Source organism: Culex pipiens, chromosome 1 (genome assembly GCF_016801865.2).
Source record: "Culex pipiens pallens isolate TS chromosome 1, TS_CPP_V2, whole genome shotgun sequence".
Taxonomy (NCBI): domain Eukaryota; kingdom Metazoa; phylum Arthropoda; class Insecta; order Diptera; family Culicidae; genus Culex; species Culex pipiens.
In genome coordinates, this window is record NC_068937.1 from 79,208,415 (window position 1) to 79,232,424 (window position 24,010).

At 38.8% G+C, this 24,010-nt stretch overlaps 1 protein-coding gene across 1 annotated transcript in view; it reads right to left on the reverse strand.

Moving 5' to 3' along the window:
• Window positions 1-14,115: 14,115 nt before the first annotated feature.
• Window positions 14,116-24,010, reverse strand: part of LOC128092340 (uncharacterized) — a 28,500-nt gene continuing 18,605 nt past the window's right edge. The window contains exon 3 of the mRNA XM_052705982.1: window positions 14,116-14,148. Within this exon, the coding sequence (XP_052561942.1) occupies window positions 14,116-14,148 (33 nt within the window). The remainder of the gene's footprint in view (window positions 14,149-24,010) is intronic.

Consider the following 24,010-nt stretch of genomic DNA (forward strand, 5'->3'; position numbering starts at 1 on the left):
CTCACTGCGATGCCAAACACTCTCCCGAGTTCACGCGAACAATCGTTGATAACCCATATTATCTCACCAACTCCCACTCGACTGAGCGCAACATTTATTCTAACAGGCCAAACACGCGGTGATGGCAATCTTATTGATAATTCCCTTACATACTAATTGAGAGTATCCGATCCTAGTACCCAAATGATCGTCACACTCATCGTTCACGTAATAGATTATTCAGTTCTGTCAACGCTCTGATTGACATAAGGAGTCCAAATCTCTATATGTAGCTATCTATTCTATTAGTCACATCCAGAGCGGTTAACAGTAGACATTAACCCATGCTCCTATGAGTAGTTATTCACACACACACAACAACCTCTAAAAATACTTCTTGCGAGTCTCCAACATCATTATACATTTTCTATCTTTAAGCGGCTTTGAGTTGGCAGTTGATACCTCTCTCCGCAGAGTCGCACCATAGATGTCTGTATAGATGGGTCATCAATACTTTCTATCTATCGGCTCTAGAATCTCTTTCTGCACAGATGACATGACCTACAGATCGCCACATACTTAGAGTCTATTATCAGCCACTATTATAACATCCATCCTTATCAGACATAACTCCATCACCATCCCTCTTTATCTCTGCAATCACAATCATGGCACTCTCTTCAACATTCAGCGCACACTCTCATTCTTATTGTGGAGAAGAGATAATTTCACAACATACAATCTAACATGTTGATCAAACTAACACGTTATCTATGTATTATTGTTTAGAGGCCCATTTTTCTATATCAACAGCAGAGAGGCTCAGAACACTAACAGATATATGACCTCCTCTCTCTCACAGAGAATTAGTTATATATCTACACATGATGACTCCAAAAACACGTATTTCACCCAGCTTCACACAACAGTCACAGAACAACATACAAACAGAATATCTGATTTATGAGTGTATATCTCCATCTACACAATCAGAGTGACAGAGACAAAATATTCTTAACACACACATACACTATGCACCTAAGAGTAGACATTTTTTCGCGAGGACGCCTACATCTTTATATCAAGGGTATTAGTGGACGAAGGACAGGACAATTATATATCAACAAACTGAGAGAGACATGAGTCAGGTGCGTACATACAAGCAAGAAGAGACTACAATACAACCACCTCAAAGACACAAGTGTAGCGTCAGTTATCTCTCTCGAAGCAGAGAGACTCTATAGATCTCTAATAATCAAACTGCAATCCCGTCTAAACCTGTCCAGATTTTTTACCATGAAACAGAGTACTAGATCACAATTAGAATGAAAAAATACAGAGCCGTTACTTCTATATCTGTTGAATAACATGAAACTTTCACTCTTATAGCTAGAGTCATGAGCACTACAGTCTGATTCAAACTAAATCTATCAAACTGGCCTCACTACACCTGAACGAAAAACATGAGAGGAGAGGTGAGTATTTCAAACACACAACACACTTTTACAACTTCTATCGTCATAGTGTGCGCCTCTTTATAACCTTCAACACAATAAACACAAAAACAAACAGAGAACAGTATACACAGAGGCGACCGAACATTCTGACATCTAACTATATCGACGTAATATTGGTATCAAACATTGTCTAGACAAATAGTCACAAGATACCTGAAGTCAATATTCAAAGTAGCTGCGTCTGAATGTATGAAATCTTTGAGAAATGAGATGATACTGTGGGCATCCCACGATCTACACCAGACACATGTAGATCACTCTGGAGACTTTCAACCATTACGTGATGTCATGAGCATTTAGTAGTGTGAGATATTCTCTTTATCTCTCTAGAGATCGGGACTCGATTTTCTCCATTTAAGGATACGGTAACCCTACACAAAGCTAACGATCAACGACTTTTATCTATAGACACAGTGCAAGATACAGCGACAGACGAGTTAAGTTTTGATACTAAGAGTTAACACAAGACATTCCACCAGTTATACTGTGTAGGTTTAAACTCGCACACCAAGAACACAATATCAGAGTGACACCAAAGAGAGATTTTGATATAGATATAAAATACTAAGTGTGCACTCTGAATGATTTAACATCGTGAAGAAAAGCGATCACTATACACAATCTCAAGAGTGAGCACACACAATAATTCCTCACTCAATACGCTCTGCCAGAACTCAAAACATTAGACATGCGAAAGTCACAAGACCACCTTCCCTACCCCCTCATCTTATAATGTCCGAGAACATCTAGAGGCTAATGACACATACTGCAACATAAAAATATGGCATATATTCACACATAAAGAAGACGTCAGACTCACACACGCGTCGAGCAAGAGAGAAGCGTCTACTTTCTCTACATCATAGCGCATATAACAGAGCAAACCAAAACTTAGCGTGGATACATATTTTTCAAGTGCACTCGCGCGACAACACTCGCTCCTGGCAGATACAATTCAACATGAGTACAACACGGACTCTGCCATATGTTCAACACAAGAAACACTTTTGTGCAATAGATCTAGCATAAAACACCACTGGTCCAAAACAATTTGGCGGACCCTGAACCCGCATACCCTCACTGTCTTTACAATCACCACGGAGCTTGTGAGCGTAAAGAGTAAACTTATCTCACTGTCACAACGGCCCACATACATACATACCTACACTTCACACATCTCTATATCCAAATTCATACATAACATAGGGAGGCAACCTGCACTTCACGGCATCGCTGAACTACAGCATCAAACAAACAAAAAGCGATGGGTCTCTCTAAAATTGATGAGAAGGCTCTTTCGAGTCTAATTGTTGTATCGTGCGCACCATTGCTGATATACTACATGAGGCGCATACGTTATTCAGGCGGACATAGCACACGACAGTCGCTCATTTGTCTATAGATAGTTTAGCCATGGGCATTTTCTTGCTGGCTAAAATGGCGAATAATATATGAGCGATCAACTTTAGATCACATCGAGCGAGTACAACAGACTTTGAGATGATCATTCTCGTATTACAGTCTATGCTGAGGTGTCAGAGTATTATCTGTGTTGTGTCGATATAGAGTGGGACGACATTCTATATCGGTTGTGTTATTTGTCACTTGCTAGAATAATTATGTTGTACACGAACAAGAAATGATTATGTGTATGGCATTCACAGTACTGTCACAATTGTTATTTTAACGAAGTTGTATCCAATGGCAGTCACTAGTCACTACATACGAGTGAGATAGAGAGAGTATGCAATAACGAGTACAAACTGTGTGCGACTGTATCTTACTAACATTGCTTATATAGAGATATATGGTAGTGACTAGAACATTAGGACGCGTGTTGGTGTATAGTATCACTCTTGTGAGAGGACATCAACGGTTAAACACTAGTAAGTAGTCTACATGTCATTTGACAAGAGTAGCTAACCACACACACAGAGGATTTCACGAGTGTAGTTGTCTACTGATAGTTGTACTACACTATCTTGGGCGCGTGTGTATTCGATAGAGGTTTTAGTAGGGGGTGAGCTTCACATAGAAAGATACTAACAACGTGTAGAGTGAGGTCTTGGATGGAGGTGGTGAGTGATTTGGCGTCAGGTATTGCGGTAGAGGATTCAGCAGCTTGGTTTACGGGATGTGAACGATACGGGCAACGATAGTAGATCTTAGAGCAGTTTTTCATGTTGGTGACTTATACAGAGAGAGTTCTAGTACAGGAGGGGGTGGAGGTAATGACACTTTTCTCAATCAATAGAGATGGGAGATTCGGCGTGTCGTACATCCACTTCTGTCTTTGTACATTTCTGGCTACGTGGTCTTTATGTTTGACTAGGCTCAGGGTGATGATTGGATGTCACAGTCAGAGGGGTATCTATGGACAAGACATTAGGTTAAGATGTCGTATTTGTAAACTGGTCGGAGCATACTCATGTCAGTGGAACAACTAGGACATGTAAGACGACACTACTGGATGACTATTTCGGAGCAGAGTGACAGGATGATGGCAACATCACGCAATATACACTGTTGTGTACAACAGTTTGTGAAGATACACTAGTAGGGTTAGTGTGGATGTTGTTCATCTCAGATGACATGATGACACAGACTCTCTCTAGTGTCATGAGGAGCATCGTTTTTACATGACAATGAGTGATGCTAGAGGCGCATTACAAATATACGATCACAGACAACATCAAACCTATAATGGTGATAGAATGTGTAGGTGAAGTAATATCTGGGCAACAGTAATCTTATAAATCAGGAAAGGTAGTTGAAAGTGAGGAATTTAAGTAGAGAATGTGTGACAGAGATCTAGTAGCGAAAGATTTATTTGAGAGAGTAGAAGGCACAATTACACAATTAGGAACATCGTGAACAAAGTGAATTGAGAAACTTACTGTCAACTACTTAGAGAGAAAAGTACAGAAAGACAGGAGATCTTTCACTACATAAAAATATGGTTATAACTGTCATCTTTCTAACAGTGATACAAAACACTTATCTCTACATCTATATCTATATCACAGACATAGGCTAGGTAGGAGTCAAACATCATTCACATTATTACATAAACATAGATACATACTATCGTAGACAACACAGACAATTATACGTATACAAAACCTAAAATGAATTAACAAATGGACTGGACAGCACTTACTTTATAAAATCTTAATTTAGTCAGACACAATCTAAAGCTTAAGATACTAGAACCACCTATCATTATAAGAGTCATTCATCTCAATATGCTGGAGAGACATAGAGAGAAGTATCAGCAAATATTCAGAAGTTAAGGGACACTCAGAGACATAACACACACAGACTCATTTCGGTATTTATAACTCACGTGGAAAGAGTAGACTAATACTGATTCAACTACACTACAATATCACACTATGTGGCGATAGAGTAAGACATACTATCACGAAACAAAGTTAGAAAATTATCGAGTACTAAGAATATGCGAACAGCAAAGCAGAGATGTTTTAGTGCATAGTGGTAGGATCACACGAGGCGCGGCACAGCGTCATATGGTATAACTGTGTATGGTCACAATATTAAAGTCAACATTATTGCGGTCATCACGAAATAGGGATATACATAAAGATCAGTTAATTTGACCAATACAAATCTTACTATAAGTTGAGAGCATCAAAGATTGGTGTGGACTACATGCAACGACGGCTATACAGTTCCATGGACATAGGCGATCTAGATATACATAAAGTCTCTCTATAGAGCCGTGCGAGATTAATTATCATGAAAGTCACGTTCTACATCGTGCGCACGTGTGAGAACATGTGGTCACTGGTTGAGGCACATAAGAGACAAGATAGAGGAAGTTATCTAACGAAACTTGTTTTCATAGATGTTTGCCAGAAACTTAAAATGAGTATCGAGGGCAAGGACTCGACTATTAAACCAACATGGACTTCCGATGAGGTTAGAGCGTCACAAAGGAGCGTCTTAGATGCGTAGGTATATTTCACATTAGCACTACTTACTAAGATGAGTCGATTATATGTGGAGTCATAATGGCGTTATAGACAGAGAAGAGGTTCGATAATTATAATTGGTGATATCATATCACTACACATGGCAAAAAGGACAATTTCATGTTTACAAGAGGACTATAGTCTTAGGATAAAATCGAGAAAAGAATAGTGGGGTGTAGTAAATCTATGTGTTAGAAAACAACATACACACACATTATGAGTGGGGTTGTGTATGTACACACTTTTGTAATCGAGACCTCAGGTGCGAGCGGATTTACTGAATCACTCACGAGATTATAACAAGATTAATTACACAAAAGAGGAATTTTTGGTTAGGATAAAAAAAGTGCTGGCAGAGGAGCTTAGGGCGGTTGTATAGCTCTTGAGAGAGAACATGACATTCACACAACGACTGATTGTGCAACAACAAAAGCGTACTATATCATCAATGTCCATACTCTCCGCCAATCTGTCAGATATAAACAATACATTTCATTCGAGGAGGTCTAGTATGAGAGAGTGAGAAGATCTCTGCGAGATAAACTTATGAGGAGATAGAACACACCAGACAGAGGAGACTTATGTGAGAACCGTCGCGCTGAGGCACGTTTTAGTGCGACATGTATGATAGAGCAATGAGATCAACATACGATTGGGATCACGTGAGCAAGTCTCACAGAAGTCATTATTCGTTCAACAGACACATAACTATTCTCAGGACATTGGATTGAGAGAACAGAGTATACCGACAGACAATAGATTATCTGACGGATATTCATGAGTTTTACTTTCACATCACTAGGTCACATACAACGTGAGTAGTAGTGTTTCATTAGGCCACACAACACTTGGTTGATGACAGTAAAGTACAAGTTACAAATTATACGTATGACTACTCACAACATAGCGGGTAGGTTTTTGTTCTAGGTAGGATCGGAGTGATGTACACCAGACTTAGATGGAGCAGTGAGTGTATCTGTAATATCGTTTATTCAGAAAGGACCGGATCACACCATCTATTTGTAAGACTACAGTGAGCATGTTATTCTGTTTACATCGGTAAAGTGTACAACTCCATAGTCAATGAGAGATCTAAAGTTATAAGTTTATGATTTGTAATTGGAGAGAGGAAGTGTGATATTTCATTAGGTCATACGCGTAGGTGTGTTCATGTATAGACGCGAAGTGATAGACCTTTACATATCATGAGTGTTTATCTTTGGGGTGATCAGGAAGATCAGGAAAGAGGGACATTAGGTTGAGGATCATGGGCTATCGATTGGCGATTGATGTCTTTTGGACAAGACAATTTTGATGCGTGTCAATTCACATGGTGTATAACACTACTAGAGGGTGTGAGTGACCACATCATACACTTTGGTCAGAACTGAGAAAATTTACATTCAGTAGTTAACAAACAGATACACGACATGGTGAGTTTTGACGAGCGGGTTTGTGTAGAGAGTCCGGAACAAGTCTAGACGTGAGTCTAGTGAGTGTGATGGTTAACAAATAGAAAAGATTTTTGTTATTAGTATATATTTGATGTTATGGAGTGTTGAATAGTTGGTTATATAGGTGGGGGTAAAAATAAAAATATTTGAGAGGGAATATTTTTTTGTTTGTATTTTTTTTTGTTTTTTTATAAAAATAGTAGCCTAATTAACAGAAAACAATCTTGAAGGTGTTTTATTTTGTTTGGGTTTGCTTAAAAATATTTTAAAAATATTGTTTGAATAAGAGGAATGAAAAATGTTGTTTTTTTTCACGAATGATTAGAGATTTTGGTAAATTATGATTATAAAAAATATGGAAAAGGTTGTATAATGCATTTTTAATTAATTAAGAGAAATATTTGTAAATATCGATAGTTTGTTCTAGAGGTCGTATCGAGGTGCTCCGATTTGGATGAAACTTTCAGCGTTTGTTTGTCTATACATGAGATGAACTCATGCCAAATATGAGCCCTCCACGACAAAGGGAAGTGGGGTTAAACGGGCTTTGAAGTTTGAGGTCCAAAAAACATAAAAAATCTTAAAATTGCTCGCAATTTCCGTAAAACTTCATCAATTCCAACTCTCTTAATGCATTCAAAAAGGTCTTTTGGAGCACCTTCAAAATGTGCCATAACATCCAGGATTGTTCGACTTTTTTCTCATAGCTCTGCAAATTACCGTTAAAAATGGATTTTTTTAAAACCTTAATATCTTTTTGCAACACCTCCAACACCCATACTCCAAGGTCAAAATAGGAATTTACATGGACTATCAGCACGTTAACTTTTTGGCCAATCGCAGTTTTTCTCTCATATTCTACGATTTTTTCTACACACCCAAAGCGACGCCCTAACAGTCTTATCTGTCACAACACACGACAGTGTAAATTAGACATTATTCGAGAGCACACCACATAACAATCCCGTTGGCCCACGACACAAGTCCGAACATCAACATCAGAGTCTACTCTAGAGATAGCTATGATTTCAGGCGCATCTACCGCGAGAGATAACAGTCGCGTCATCTACTCTTCAGACACATCTAGCCTATGTCGTCGACACGCGACTACCGACGTAATTGGCGACCATCTTATTTACATAGCGGTACGCAGTTATGCAAACTCCATGTACACATTGTGTTAGAGATTCTTTATGAGTCTTCTCCTATTCACTCACGATACACAAACTCATATACCTCACTACTATGTCGAGGAGCAACATCAGAATTCATAACAGCGCAAGAACACTTCTCTCTCGCACACATTCAATCACATTAGAGATGAGTCTGCGGTCTCTAGTGACTATTAAGGAGGTTCTAGCAACAAGCTTATTTTCCCGAACATCTCTCAACAAGATGCGTCTTACATCACAGTTTGTGCGGCGAGTACAAGAATCATCACACTATAGTTGAGTCTACACAACAACTCAGAACAGAGTGCATGCATTCTACATTTCACGAGAGACGACACTCTCTAACGAGTGATACTTCTATATATTTTAGTATCAAAAAATTTTTTATTTTCAATTATTTTAAAATGAAATTTACTACTCTAATACTTCTAACTAACGTGATATTTTCTGCTCTATCTATACACAATCTATTAAAACCAACGAACACAAACACCACAAAATTCGTTCACACGGACACACACAAACAAGTGTATCCTCTGTCTAGTCGAACGTGCAGCAACCTATAACACAAAATGGCGCAGACACAACCACACACACGTATCTGGTTAAATCTAGCTCTCAACTATGCTATCACACAACAGAAGTCACATTTCACTTAACACACTGCGTATAATAGAAAACGACCACAACCCTCTTGTGTCCGACATCAGACGTATTCAAACATACCCCTAATAACACACACAAGAATCACTCTTATACATAGACTCTACATTCTGAGATTCTATTTTTGTCCTCAAACACTAATCTGAGTTTCTCTCTTACAAGCGTAGAACATTATCTCCACAATCTGGACAGACTATGTCACAACGAGCATCTCTGTCTAGTCTCAAAGATCTGCATTATACACATACAGTCAGAGGATTGAAAAGACCTCTATCTCCTACACACTCCTACACCTATTACACACATTTTCTCATCTCCATTTTTACCGACAATACACATACATAGAGCAACTAAATCGACACATAGGCACACGAAGATACAACAAGCTACCCACAAAAATTCTATTTCACAGGATGTCCATTCTAAAACTCTGATACACACCACAAACCAAGCACACTAGAGCCGCGACCTTCACAACAGCGACAAAGAACCTCATAACAGTGCGTATCGATGTCACATTTCTGAGCATGTGAGTGCCAAATTTCGACACGCATTTTCACTAGCAACTTTTGATACGATTACTCTTCGACTATCTGTAGACAAACAAACTGATTCTGTAGTCATAGAGTCGACAGTCACCCACGACATTATTTCTCTCAACCCTTGATTTTTTGAGTTCTGATCAGACCCACTCAAATCTTCCCCATAGTCCACCCGTGCGTTATACAGTAAAACAGCTCCAGCCGTACTCCCTATTGTTCGTAGAGGGCCCATCCTACACTCTATAAGCACCATCTGTACCTAGCTCTCACAATACATCGTCTCTTACTGAATCACGCGACTCTCTCAAACTACAAACAGTTGCGATGCAACTCCAGCATCTACTCTCAGCACGACTAACGGCAGACCATTCATCATATCACTGCTGTAATCTTACAAGTTATTGTCCCGTCGCATTGAAGAAATGATCGCACCCCAACCAAACTTGCACACAATATTAAGAGTTATAGCAAATGTGCTGAGATCTCTCTCAACTAAACAAACCATTCTCGTACTCAACTCTATTTCTATTTTCCTGCACACTAGATACAATTTTTATGACACACACACGAACCATCTAATCGTATCCAACATTCTGTGAGATCATCGAGTGCGAGATAAGAATCACACGCGAGCGAGAAACGAAGCCAACTCTCACTTATCTAAGAACAAACATTATGGTTATAGTCGCCAAAACTGCGACTCTTTGACACAGCAGTCGTCTGACCTACTTCTTGGGCGAAGAGGATGCGCATGACCCTCGTCGCACATTGATCAAGTGATACAACGAGATCTTATCTCTCCTTCATATACATATCTCACACACTATATCTTATCGCGTGGAGTGTATTCTATTGCAGCAAACAACTATATACTCGCTAGACATCTATACTGACAAACACACAACAAGACACAACATAAAACATAAACTCTATATCCTAGAGAGTCTTTCTGTACCATGGAAACGCGAGACCAATACTATTTACATAGAGAGCACTCAGCACTAGAAACTCACTATGGTGTTACTCCATCAGTGCGAGCGCTTTGACACCCATCGCAACCATAGTACTTGCGACATGTATGCGAGTCATAGAAAGGCACTGTTAGGATAAATATTATATATATATATATTTATTACTCACGCTTCTAAGTTCAAAACACACTGATCTAAGCATAACTTTACTCTTACAACTAAAACAGACACAAACAACACACAAAACAAATCAAGCTATTCTTATCTCAAACAACACTAAATCTAAGATGTGATGACCCTACAGTTTTTAAATATGTTTTCAAGTTCTTTCGCGATAGATTCACACTCTACGCGTTTTTAGTAAACTATCATCACAAAAGTCCTAGACATATATATTTCTCCTTCTCGAAACGCTGTGCTCTCTGTCTAATACTATACAATGAGATTAAACAAATCTAGAGAACACATTAACTAATATTCTACATCGAGGCTTTAGGAGCCTAAGACCGAGACCGTGAGAATTACAATAGCAAAGAGCATTTACTACTATCTCAATGCGCGCTTATCACTCAAACACAGATACACACATGAACAACTGTGCCCTAGATCTGAGGACAACTAACAGAATCTAAACGTGATCACACCACTTTATTTGCTTTATCATCTAGACAATATAGCTAGTCGGCCCCTTCTAAGATTACAACATCTACATGATCTATTAGACAACACACAGTACATAGACACTCAAACAGCACTCCGTTTTGGCGTCCATATTATGACTGTATGTATCACGTCCCCTTATTCATGTGCTGAACCCATCTACACACTTATTGACTACTCTCGCGTCTAGCTCGTACAACTCTACTGAGACATGTTTCTCCCATGTATGCACTTATAGTACATATCTATTGATCTTATCTTCTAGAGTGGACTCAAAACAAGTCTGAGTCATGAGAACGTATGCGCGAGAGTGTGCTGTGACATATATAAACTGTAGTGCACTTCTCACAGACCTTAATCTAATACTCCTCTGATATTTAGAACAGTCACTGCGACACATAAAGAACTAAACACAAAAACATACTCACCACACACTGTCTCTAAACACACTGAACTCATCCAATCATCTATACTTAACACAACACATCATCTTATCTTATATATCACTACAAACTAATGAGAGAGTCTTTCCTCATATACCAACGTACTCTACACACGTACATACTAAACCAATGATCCAAAAACTATATTTCTATGAAGAGAACAACTTTCTTGCAAAAGTTAAAACAATACAAAGACAACACACTCTCAACACATACACATGTGATACATCTTTCACAAAAGGACTACGAGCGATACTACTCTCACTGTCTCTAGCCATCTCCCTCTACGCTGAGTAACAATATCTAACTTGATACACACTTCGTCTTACAGTTGAAGCGATAATTTAACTTTATACAATCGGATCAGTGAGATTCTTTATATGGTATATTATATTCTTTTTATTCTCTATTCTCTTATTATCTCAAATTCAAATATATTAAGTCTTCACAACGAGAAGCACACTTTTTTTCGGTGTACCATTCTTCTATATTAGGAAAATGTTTACTTCCGTTTAAATTTCGGACATTCCCAGGAAATTTAAAAATTTCAGTTTAGTTCAAAACATACATAAAAAATAAGAAATTTCTTCAAAAATCCAACTCCTTAAAAGTTGAAGGAAGAAATACAAAATGCTGAACGATATTAACACAAAAGGTAATTTTGGGGCGTATTGACCAGATATTCAAACGTTTAATTGAATTTTTCAAACAAAAAGATAATTGATAAAAAAATTGTAATGAGTCAACCATTGCACATAAATTATCTAGGTATATGAGACAAATCCATTTTAGTGTACAAGAGTATGAACGAGATTTAACTTCTATCATATACTGATTGTCTCTATTGAAGCAAACGACAAAAATTTACAAACACAGACAATTTAGCGAGCGAAACCGTCAAATTATATGCTACCGACTCTCTAGTTACTATTATCTAATACACTCATAAGATATGCTCAACACGGATAAAAATCTCTTATACAGATTAGTAATCAATTATTATGAAATTGATTAGTGTTTAGTGTATAATTATAGAACTAAATTGTTGGTGTGATCGTATGTATATATGACACTGAAAGTGACTGTCAAGAATGCATAATGGAGCTGGAGAACAAAAGAACTGATAAAATGTGCTGTTAGACGACCAGATACGCGACTAAAATTCTTGGATCTCTGAATAACACAGACTAGTACTACAGCACCCAGACGTGTGTCTCAACTTGTACTCGGATGTAAGGAACAAGTTCGCTCTCGGGAGAATCTTAATCACAGGATCTGGAGATCAAATTTAAATGTACTAGCTACACATATTATTCTAGATTGTATGAGATCAGGGTCAGACACACTTGCGACACAGTAGTTCGTAACTCATGATAGTCACAACATTACTTACTCAAATGGTAGAAGTGATTAGACAAGTTGAACACTGTGTGATTACAAATTATAGATACACACTCTCTGAATTCAGAGTATATATAAGGAGTGTAGGATATGTCATAGTGTGACTCTATTTAGGGCGATAGTAGATATTGATGTAGAGGAATTAGTACACAAAATATATTTAGAAATACACGAACTATATTTATTACTAGCTGAGACGTAGACTAGAGAGATTACATAGTATTGACACACGTATTATGTATTAGTAAATAGATCTACACAAGCGATGGGGTCGCGGGAGAGTGAGAGAGAGGTATCACAAACATACACGATATGTTAGAATAACTTACGTTCATAAAGCAGAGTCTACGGATAACTTTATATAGGCACAACATAGCACTTTTCTAACTGAGATGGAGTATTAGCACTAAATATATAGTATTCATGTCTATATAATCACTACTCACTGATACACAGGAGGCTAGTGTGCGAGTACGTCACCGGTGCGGTGTCATACGGCATAGAGACAATCGGGGACTAACATCTGCAGAGTTTTTTTATTTAGCGTATTGATTTATCGATGGACAGGGTAACGATTTCTAGAGGATCAACACATGATGCATGGAGGTAGGGTGTTGTGTTCTTGATGTGTCAGGACACAGGCGAGATGATCATTGTCTCTTGGTTCTCAGGCAACTAGGGGTAGATGGATAGAGGATTTAAGGATTCTGTCATATTGATCTGGTGACTGCTGCTCTATGGACACACACACAGAACAGAACATTGGCTGGCTGAACTCTTGTATTCAAAGAGGATGCGAACACAGATGGACTGAGTGTATAATATTAGACGTGTTACTACTCGAGTGAGGTCGATAGGCGATAGCGGGGGACGCGGATTGAGATCAATGAGGATATTTATACTATCTTCATGTGGTGTAAGATAGGAGGTACCTCAGTATGGTGTTAGAGTAACTTGCGTAGTCTTAGAGTGGGACTAGTTAGACGGAACACTTACACAGGATATCTTTGTCGTGTTTGTAGTCATGGAGATGTAGTGTGACCGAAGATAGAAGAGAGTTATATAGTTATTTAGGTGAGTATTGGTTTGGAGGTTGAGGTACAGATAGTTATGTGTTAGGTTGGGGGGTCGTTGTACCAGCGTGATGAACCAATTTTTGATAGTTAAGGATTGTTAGAGATCTCACAAAGAAGTGTGAGAGAGGAATACTTGAGTTTAACAGTGTGGGCGGTGTGTGTGATGATTACACTTATGACACAATGTAGTGATAGTGCTAGGATAATAGAGTGTGAGAGTGACGTGTGAGTGTTTTATGTGACTACTCCTGGTTGATCACACAGTTGTACACTTCCTATTGGAGAAGGAGAGGGACGTTGCAGATTGTTTTGATTATTATGGGAGTGTATAGTAGATTGTGACACGCTAGGTGACTATTTGATATTGTGGATGGATAGATATATGGATATCGGAGATGCAGCGTGTGAGTAAGTTGTCACACACATAAATTATAACTTTACATTGAGTTTAACTGAGAGGTATTAGTGTGCCGAACATAAGGCAACACAAAACGCTTGTTCACTCGAATAGTATCAGTATATCTTATCTCACAATTTCTGAGTTATTTATGTCAGAGCGAGAGAGAAATACAGTGTGTGTGCGATATTGAAACGTTTCGAGATTCTGGAAGGAGATCATTAGAGTGATGGGATCAATGACGCGATCGCATCTACTTGGAACAGTAAATTGGAGGTTTGTCCGTTCTAGCGAGTATGGACGGATAAGATTTATATGTTTTATTGAGACATATAGTTTCACATGAAGTTCACTCAGGATTTTATTAAACGTCTGTACATAATTTGAGATATGATAGACTGAGCACTGAGAACTACTCGAGAGATAGCTTCAATCTATATTGTTTTTGATTGAGGAGAAACTCTCTGTGATGAAATAACGTTTTATAAGTATACACAACACACTGTAACATGATGGCAGTTAACACTCTCAATTGTATTTTGACACACACACCTTACCAGGAGGTGGGACACATCACACGAAGGCACAGATCACTAACAATGTGTACTGATGTAAGGATGACACAATGCACAAGGTAACTATGGGTTTTGTCTGGGTATTGGTCTACGGTTAAGTTTTTTAGGTATTCGCACATTTTTGGGGACTTGTATGGGTGGGAACTTTTGAGAGGCTATGAGACTGTCTTGGGTAAAGACACTTATGGGAGAATTAAGGAGGGTGCAGATCTCTGAGATGGGATGGACACAGACGATGATAGTGAACATCAGTAACTAATGCGCTCAGTTGGACTCGTATATCATGACATACTGTACATTAGGCTGGTACTAACTACGGTAGATAGTCACGCGTGAGAGTGCGTGAAAGATCAGTTTGACAGGGGGATGATAGTCGTGGAACTACATCTATCTTATACAACTGACTACATAAGTTATACTAGCTGCTATCATTGTGGAGTGCATATGTAACACACACACGTGTGGTGCTTACACGATTTTATCAGTCTGGTGCTTTAAGCGAGTGTATGAAACATCATGCTGGACAAATACGCATGATTTATGGTGAGTAGAGGTTGGAGCGTGAGATGAGAGGAGGTGGGACACACTAGGGCGTGTTTAAAGAGAGATAAGATTGTGTCTTCAGACGAATTGTGAGAGCGATGGATATAGACTGGTTCTTTTATCGAGCGTCTATAGACTTATTAACTCACTGGTGGGGTGATCAATGTTTTGGTGTCACAGAGAGACATTTACACATTAGATGATGTAGTATGATGTGCAAAGGTTCAGTGTCTTTGGATAATCAACGACAAATACAAGACTATGAGTGTGTACAGACTACACACACACACACACACACACATTATACGTGCACAAATTTTGAGGAGGGTGGTAGTGGTATAAGGTTATGGGTCTATAAAATTAGAGACCAATAGTCATAGCTAGCGAGAGGGGTTCAGAAGATGTTGATATAGCGTGTGGAAGTCGAGGGAGGACACGGTATAGGGTAATACACAGAGAGTAGGATAATTAGACGCACAATTGTTGTATAGACTCGTTTATTGAGAAACAGTAGACTTATTTCGAACTACACATTACTTTCATTACGAGCGGATCAACGTAAGATACACACTTGGCTTCAAGCGGGAGCGAGACGTCATACTTCTATCTATTCGAGCTATACAGTTATGACGTAATTATGTTTAGTATCAGACGATTGTTTGCTTCTGACTATACATACTAGAGCTATGATTGAGACAGATGTGGATAGGTGTCACACTTGGGTAGTGGGTGATGATACTTGGTGACAGAGTTCTGTGTAGTCATTCTATTCACTGTGAACACAGATACATTGAAGAGGCGCATGGGTCTATAGGTTAACGGATCAAGCATTTATCAGACTTAGATCGAATTTAACGTTAAGTATGTGCTAGGAGTCATCGGTATTCTTATCAGTGTGTGTGGGATACTAGTGTTTATAGGTAGTACCTTCTTAATGAGGGTGTATACAAGTACACTCAGTTTGTAGTGGACAAAGGTGGTACACACTCTTAATGAGAGTCGTTACAGGACATTGTTGAATGGTATGATAACATGTACAATATTAGGACGCGTGATAAGGGATCAGGTGTGCTAGTATAGGACACTCTGTCAGGGCCTCTTTGATCAATTGGCAATGTACAATTCACTCATTCTTTATGTTATTAGGTCAACATTTCCTGGAGGTCCGTGGACGTCTACTGATATCACAATGTAATACAGATACACACTCTGACAACATACATGTGGAGGTCTCTTTGGATTAGTACGATTTGATTTCATCTAGATGTGTAACTGGGAAATGAACTACTAAATTAGTGTTTATGGAGACAATGGGCTCGGGAGGAGTGAGACACAGTCTTCTCACTCAGCAGAGGGAGGGGTTTGGTGTTTAATGCTAACCTGTGAGTGTGTGTGGTGTGATAGTAATTCTGGAGGAGGCATGGTAATTAGACCTATTAGTTCATAGTAATGAGGTATTCTCTCTCACAGGAGGTGGTAGGTTACACAATGATTATGACTATGTGATGAGGTGATAATTAACATCTCACATGTATATGTTAAGTACTATTAGGGGGGCGAAATTGTGAGAAAGGATGAAACATGTGGAGATACACTGACACGCGTCTATGTATTAGCGTTTCAAATGAGATACAGAGTAGGCATCTGATTGATGTGTGACTCACATACAGTTTTGATGAGGATCTAGTGTCGAACACTCATTGATAATCTTACACAACTAGGCAGAGAGAGGTACACAGGATTAGGAGCGTTAGGGACAAATGTGAGAGGCGTCGGGACATATTGACAAATGTGGCGATAGTTATGGTGTGGAGTGGTGTAGAGTATACAGACATTCGGGAGTGTGTGACACTAGCTATCACTGTTGTGGTGGAGAGAGCATATGACACTTCTAAGAAGAGAGTGACACAATCTTTGCTCACGGCGTAGCGAAGTGTGGATACAAACATGGTTATTATGTGTGAGCACTTACACATGCGATACAATCAGTAGAAGCAGGTGTGGACAGTGAGAGAACACATGTAGGTGCGGTGTGTGTCAGAGGAGATAGGGGGTGTTGAGTAGAACGGGGGGGCATGGAGGAGCTATATGATAGGCACACAGATCACAGTAGTTATGGAGTACTATACACGAGAGGATGTGGATTTGTATGGTGACAGTGTGATATATGGTTGTAGATAGGACATTCTGATCTATACTAGTATGGTGTTATTGGTGCGTTCATTGAGACTGAGGGAGATTCAAGAGCAATAGATCCGAACAGTATTCACACACACGTGGTTGTAGGAAGATAGGCGTTTAGAGTTAGACTCGGGATATGCGAGGTAGGGCTCGGGGGTCTCTGTATATACATTATGCGTGTATTTGTGTAGCGGTGCTCAGTGTATTAGGCGTTACACGTCGTAGGAGATAATTATTGCGCGGTTGGTTGGATAGGGGATATAAACGAGTCTAGTATGGTGTCAGTGATACTTGTCATATGTATAGAGGAGATGATTCAGTTTAAAACACAACTAATGAGAGAATATTTGAGAGATGACTACTGATAGTCTAGCAGACACCAGATAGATCTCATTATGACAACAAGCTATTATCTGTTGAAGTTGAATAGTTATAATTCTCATGAGAGAGAGAGTAAGGGTAGTATTATTTCTGACGTGTTGATTAGACACACTAACGAGACACAGATCACAGTTGTAGCAGCTTTCTTATGTGGTACATAGCATTCTCGACATATCAAGGACAATATGACAGTATATTTTGAATACTATCTTATATATCACATTAGTTGTGACCTAGTAGAACTTCTAACATATATGTTGTATGACAATCTTATCATAGAATGCGTAATGGTAGATGGCAAACGAGTGAACAGTTCTTTTTTAGGACTTATTCGACGAGGGACCACAGACTGTGATTATGTGATGACTCTAGAGAGGGATGTGATAGACTATTGAGACATATCTGGGTGGACTCTGTGAATTAAGATGAGGAGATAGGATCAGGATCGTGTGAGTAGAGAGGACACATTATGACACACAAGACAAGTTTATTGTGGGGGGAATGGTTCAGACAGACAATCACAATGGGTGAGTCGAGCACATGGTGAGTAGGATCAGAGGTATCTAATTGGGAGATATATCACTTATGTTAGTACGGTTTGGCTTTCATGTTGATAATTGTACAGGTTTTTGACATGGAGCGAAGATTTCAAAGCTTATAGAGTCACAACTGGTATAGATGTTAGCGAGATTGTTTCAGACACATGCGAACATCACAGAGTTGTGATATATGTATAATTGTGTTGACTAGTGTTATATTGATCTTGACTTTATTGACATTGACTGGTTGGATTTGTTCACACATACGTTAGGTGAATTATCTTACACAGATTCATATCACAGGAGTAAATGTACCTTCATTGGAGTGGTTTTATTTTATGATACAGGGGGAGCACACGATATACTATCTGGGTACAGTTCATGAGGTATCACACGAGGGTAACTGTTCAGATAACCTGTGTACTGGTACCGATACACATACATCTATAACAGATAGATGTGACTGTCTTTAGTCTTTTATAGTATGATAGCTGTACACGATAATTGTTATGTCAGTTGGCTGGAGTGAGCCGTATTTATATGTTAGATTATCTAAGTAGTGTGTACACTCTCTGTCCATCTCAATGAACACTATTCTTATTAACTAGGTACATGTGAGTGCTTCTGTGGTGTATAATGAAACACTGGGAGTGTGAGCTTTATCACGTGTTGCGCGAGTTGTTGGTACGAGCTCTTTAACACTTTTTTATTGTCCTACTATATATCTTCTGTATCCTCTCTTCCTTGAGTGACTTAACACAATCAAGTAAGTCTGTCTAATGCACACCACAACAACTTACTATTATTAAGTCGTCTAATATTAGCAGGGTGTATATAGTTAGTTACACAGCCACTGGGTCGTATTGGGAGGATCTTGCTGGTGAGATTAGGACTGCACTTTACTGAAGTCTCGGATTATTATGAGAGAGTACACAAGACAGCTGTGTACACTACAAAGAGAGTGAGTTCTCGAGCAACGTGATGAGTCAGTACTCTAGTAGTTAGTGAGACACATGAAGTTTCTAGTAGCGCTGTGTATGAGCAGATAGATCTAATTTGAATGTTACGGACATAATCTTATACTAGTAATTCATATGATGTGGTAGGGTGGGTTGTATCGGTAGTCTACAGACGTGATAGAGGAGTGGTTAGGTGTGGGACATGAGAGTACAGTTGAGACAGACAGCATTGGACAGTTGTAGTTAGAAGGAGCATCATATATTATCACATGACTATTAGGGAGTACATATGTCTTTTGGTATGGAAGTATGAGGTATATTTTTAGTGAGGGTCTCTGAGATAGAGAGGGGATTCTTAAGTATGATGGGGAGTGTCACTTGGTAGTAGGTATATATCAACACTTACTATTCACAGATGCATTTTACAAGAGTATAACTACAGAATTATAATTGGGATTGGGTCTCTGGAGTACGGATGAGGATCATTTACTTCTCATATGAATAGAGTATCTTGGTAGTGTACTGTTTGTATGAGACTAGAGAGGAGTAGGCGAATAATGAGTGATATGAACAGACAGAGGATTAACCACATCATAGTGATTCGAGAGACAGTACATTGAGGGGGTAAGCAACTCTTAACGGGAGGTTATATAGGGTGCCAGTACACGTTGGGGAGGTGTAAAGAGTTAGGGGTGGGGTAGCGAAGGGCTTCTTAACGTGCAACTAAGCGTACAGGAGTATACAAATGTAGTACTGGCGAGTACGCGTACACAATGACTGGAGGAATTTAGTAAGAAAATGAATGTGGTGTACATACAATGGTAGTTGGATAGATGAGACGATCGCATGTGGTGAGATGACGAGTGTGAGAGTGAGATAGATATGTGGCGACTATCTTTGGGACAACAGGTTCACATAGTAGTGTGACACATCGAGACAACTTAGATTATGAGAGGGGCGGGAGAGGAACTGGATGGTCTGTGACAGAAGGTAGGGGGAAGGTGTGAAGGAGGGTTGTTAAGGTTGGGTGTGTCAGAGATGATGGGGAGAGGATAGGAATTTTGGTGGGTAGAGAGGAGGGGTGGGGTGAGAGTTTAAAAAAAAATGGTAAAAACATGTAAGAATGGAGTGGATGTGAGAAATAAGAAGTGTGGTGTGTAGATAAGAAAGTATGAGATGTGGGAAGGTGGTGTGATGTTAAGAGTGAGAAGGGAAGATTTGAGGAAAAGGGGAATTGAGATGAGGTAAAGTTAGGAGTTGGGTGTTGGGTAAATAAGAATGGTTAAAAAAAAAGGAAAAACGACTGTGAAAGAAGATGGATTGTAGGTGAAGGTGAAGATGAGAGTACAACAGCTACAGTGTGTGTGTACCTGTAACGGTTGTCTTCCGCGAGAGGACTTTTATGTCTCGCGGCGTTATTCCGACACCCGAGAGGTGCTCCTTGAGGAAGGAGATCTGGCGGTCTTGGTACCTTGCACTGACGATTTACCTATTTTGAGGCAGTACACGAGGCCTTCCAGCTGCTCGTCAACATCGTCCGCCAACGTGTCCAAAACAAAAATTGGTGGAGGTCGTCGTTCCTTAGGAGTAATTACTTTTTTTGGCGATCCTGGGCGCGGTAATAAGCGTGTAATAATTTCGGGTCGAATCCTTTGGCGCGCACACTCCCCGGCGCGATGGCGGACGACGCGGCGTTGGTTTATTTACCTTTTTGCTCACGGACGGTAGACGAACTTCGCGGGTTTTTCGAGGCCGCACTCGAACTGCCACGGCCACGGCCAGCCCTTGGCATGCTGGTGGAGCAAATTCGCGGCTAATCACGGTAAATTACGGCGAAAAATTTCGAAAAAACGATGGAGCACTGAGCACTTGACTGCTGCTTGCACTCGTGCGTACACGGAGGGTGAATAATGCATTTTTAAACACTCTTTTTTCATTAAAATAAAGATAGCATGGCTCATTATTTCCTTTTTTATATTATTTTTATTTTTTTAATTTGCCCTCTCCTCCTCCCCCCTCTCGACGTTGGTCAATGTCGCGGGACATAAACTTCAACAAATATTTGCAATGGCCTTAATGGATATTCATTACGGTTGGAAGTGTTACGTAAAACATCCTGAAAAAATCATTGGAAAATACGCAGTTTTTATTTCATCTTCAAGTATATTCAGCTATTTTTTTAATGTCTTAGAATTGTTCATTACAAATCCATCTAATCACCTTTGCTTTTGCAAAGTAGTGAGCTAAAATCGGTTTAGCAGCTCCAGAGATTGATTTTTTTAAATGAGTTTTTTCCAAAAAACTTAAAAAAAAGCAAGTTTTTGGACCACCCTAATCGCTAAGCACAAAATTCTGGTCTAATTAGTGATCCTTGCACTGTCACTTGGATTTTGTCCGCACTTTTCTATTGCACTTTTGAGAACTAGAATTCGAGAAACTAGGAAACCAGTTGTTGTTCTCAGCTGTATCTCAGCAACTAATTGCTTGAATTTCAAAGTTCCAGAGAGAAAATTGCAGGACATTTTCTTTGCTTTTCTACAATATTTTTTTCGCGAGTGCTTCTTTAAAAATGCAAAAAAAAAACGAAAAAAAAATCGAAAATACATTCCAAAAGGTAGCTTTAACTTCAAAACAATACATTTAATCAAAAAATTGTAACAGTATATTATGCAACAAGTTGCCAAAAGAGAATTTTTTCAGCACGAGTCGTAATTATCCAGCAAGGTTCACCGAGTTGAATAAATACGAAGGGTGCTGAAAAAATCAAGTTTTGCAACGAATTCCACACAACTTTTTTTGCAATTCCGAAAAACACCCATTGAGTGAAATTTTGAGTGAAATTTTCATGTTTTTTGTCAATTAATCGTTTAAATCAATTTTTTTTTGAAGAGTGTTTTTTTTCGAAACAAGTTCTGAAAAATAGATTTTTTCAGCATTTATTTGAAAAGTGTTGCTATTCGATTCTGTTATTTTTGGTACAGAAAAGTAGGCTATTTCGTCGTTCAAGAATGATAGGAAAATTAAGTAGTTTCACGACGGAATTGCAAAAAAAAATACTTTTCGATTGCAAGTTCGATTTTGCTTGGACGAAGACGACTAGCCTTGAAGTATAAGATTTGTTTAATACAATTATAGAACCAGCAACCATCTCTTCCATCACACTTTCTGTCTAAATTATCTTACTGGTTTTTAAGAGATATGACAAAATAACAACTTTTCACGGGAAAGGAATTAAAAAGCAAAGACCTTAAGTAAAGTGATGTTAGAGCTCTGTCAAACCACTCAAAAGTCACTCATAAAATGAACACTGAGCTCTTTGAGTCCATTTATACTACGTTACGCTTCTGTTGTCTGCGTTTCAAAAAAAAAAAATCAAATATTTTTTTACGTTTGAACATATTCAAAAGGATTTGGAAATGCGTCGAAAGGGCTCACTGCAAGACAAATTCCTACTTCTAATCATTTTGGCAATGAATAAATCACCCATGAAAAATTGCTTTCCAATAAAGCAGCACATTCACCAGCACATAAACTTCACCAAAAAAGAAAAAGTTCAAACAGAATATGACGGGATAGAAAAGAACAAACTTTTCCTCTTATGAATATCCAAAAAAAGGAAGAAAAAAAACACTCAACTTTGTGCGTAAGACTTCCTCCTGGAATCATAGGGAAGAAGCAAAAAAAAAAAAAAACTTTCTTCATCATTGTCATATCGATATCCTTATTCACCTCAATTCCGGTGTTTTGGGTTTCCGGTGCTACATATCTGCGGAAAGATTCGAGGAAGAAAACTCACACGTGGCAGGAGGAGATGACTTTGTCCTCACCAGCTATTGAGCGGAAATTGATTCGTTCAGTATGCAGAGTTATTCTTTTTTTTTGTGATTTCTGCAGTTTGCCTAACCCGAGCAGACGGAAATATCTCGGGAATAACATTTTTTGTTAATTCACGGAGAGACCGTGCCCAGAAATTTTAACAATTAAAATTGTTGATTTTACTTTCGTAAATTTTAACAAAAACGTACTTGTTACTGCCAATATTCCGTTAAAATAACTAAAATTTAGTATTAATTTAATAACCTGTTTGTTGAAAATGCTAGAGGCAAAAAGCTAACAGATTTCCCGAACTCGAATGAACGTGCTCGACTGTTAGCTTTTGTTTTAGGAAAATCAAAAAATTTTGTGGTTGAATATAATTTACATTTGGTTGAATATTTAAAAGATGAACTTGGGTTTGTTTACGTCTGTCATTTGAAGTCAGGATTCGAACGAGAGCGGTCGATTTGTTGAGTTTGTGTTGTTAATTATGAAGTGAGAGGATGTGAAAGGTGAAAATTACACTATTTAGCTAATGTTGAAGTGGCACATCAAAGTGTTGCAACTGGGGAGGTGGAATTGGTGAGTAGGTTTGTTGATGATTTCTTTGCAGGTGATAAACTATGAAGAGCAAGAGGACGACCTTCGCCATGAGGACCTCCAATGCGAGTGAGTTGAACACGTTAGAAGAATGTTTGATGGAACGAGAGGGCAATAGAAGGGAAATGCGGGCCGACTCTTCACGG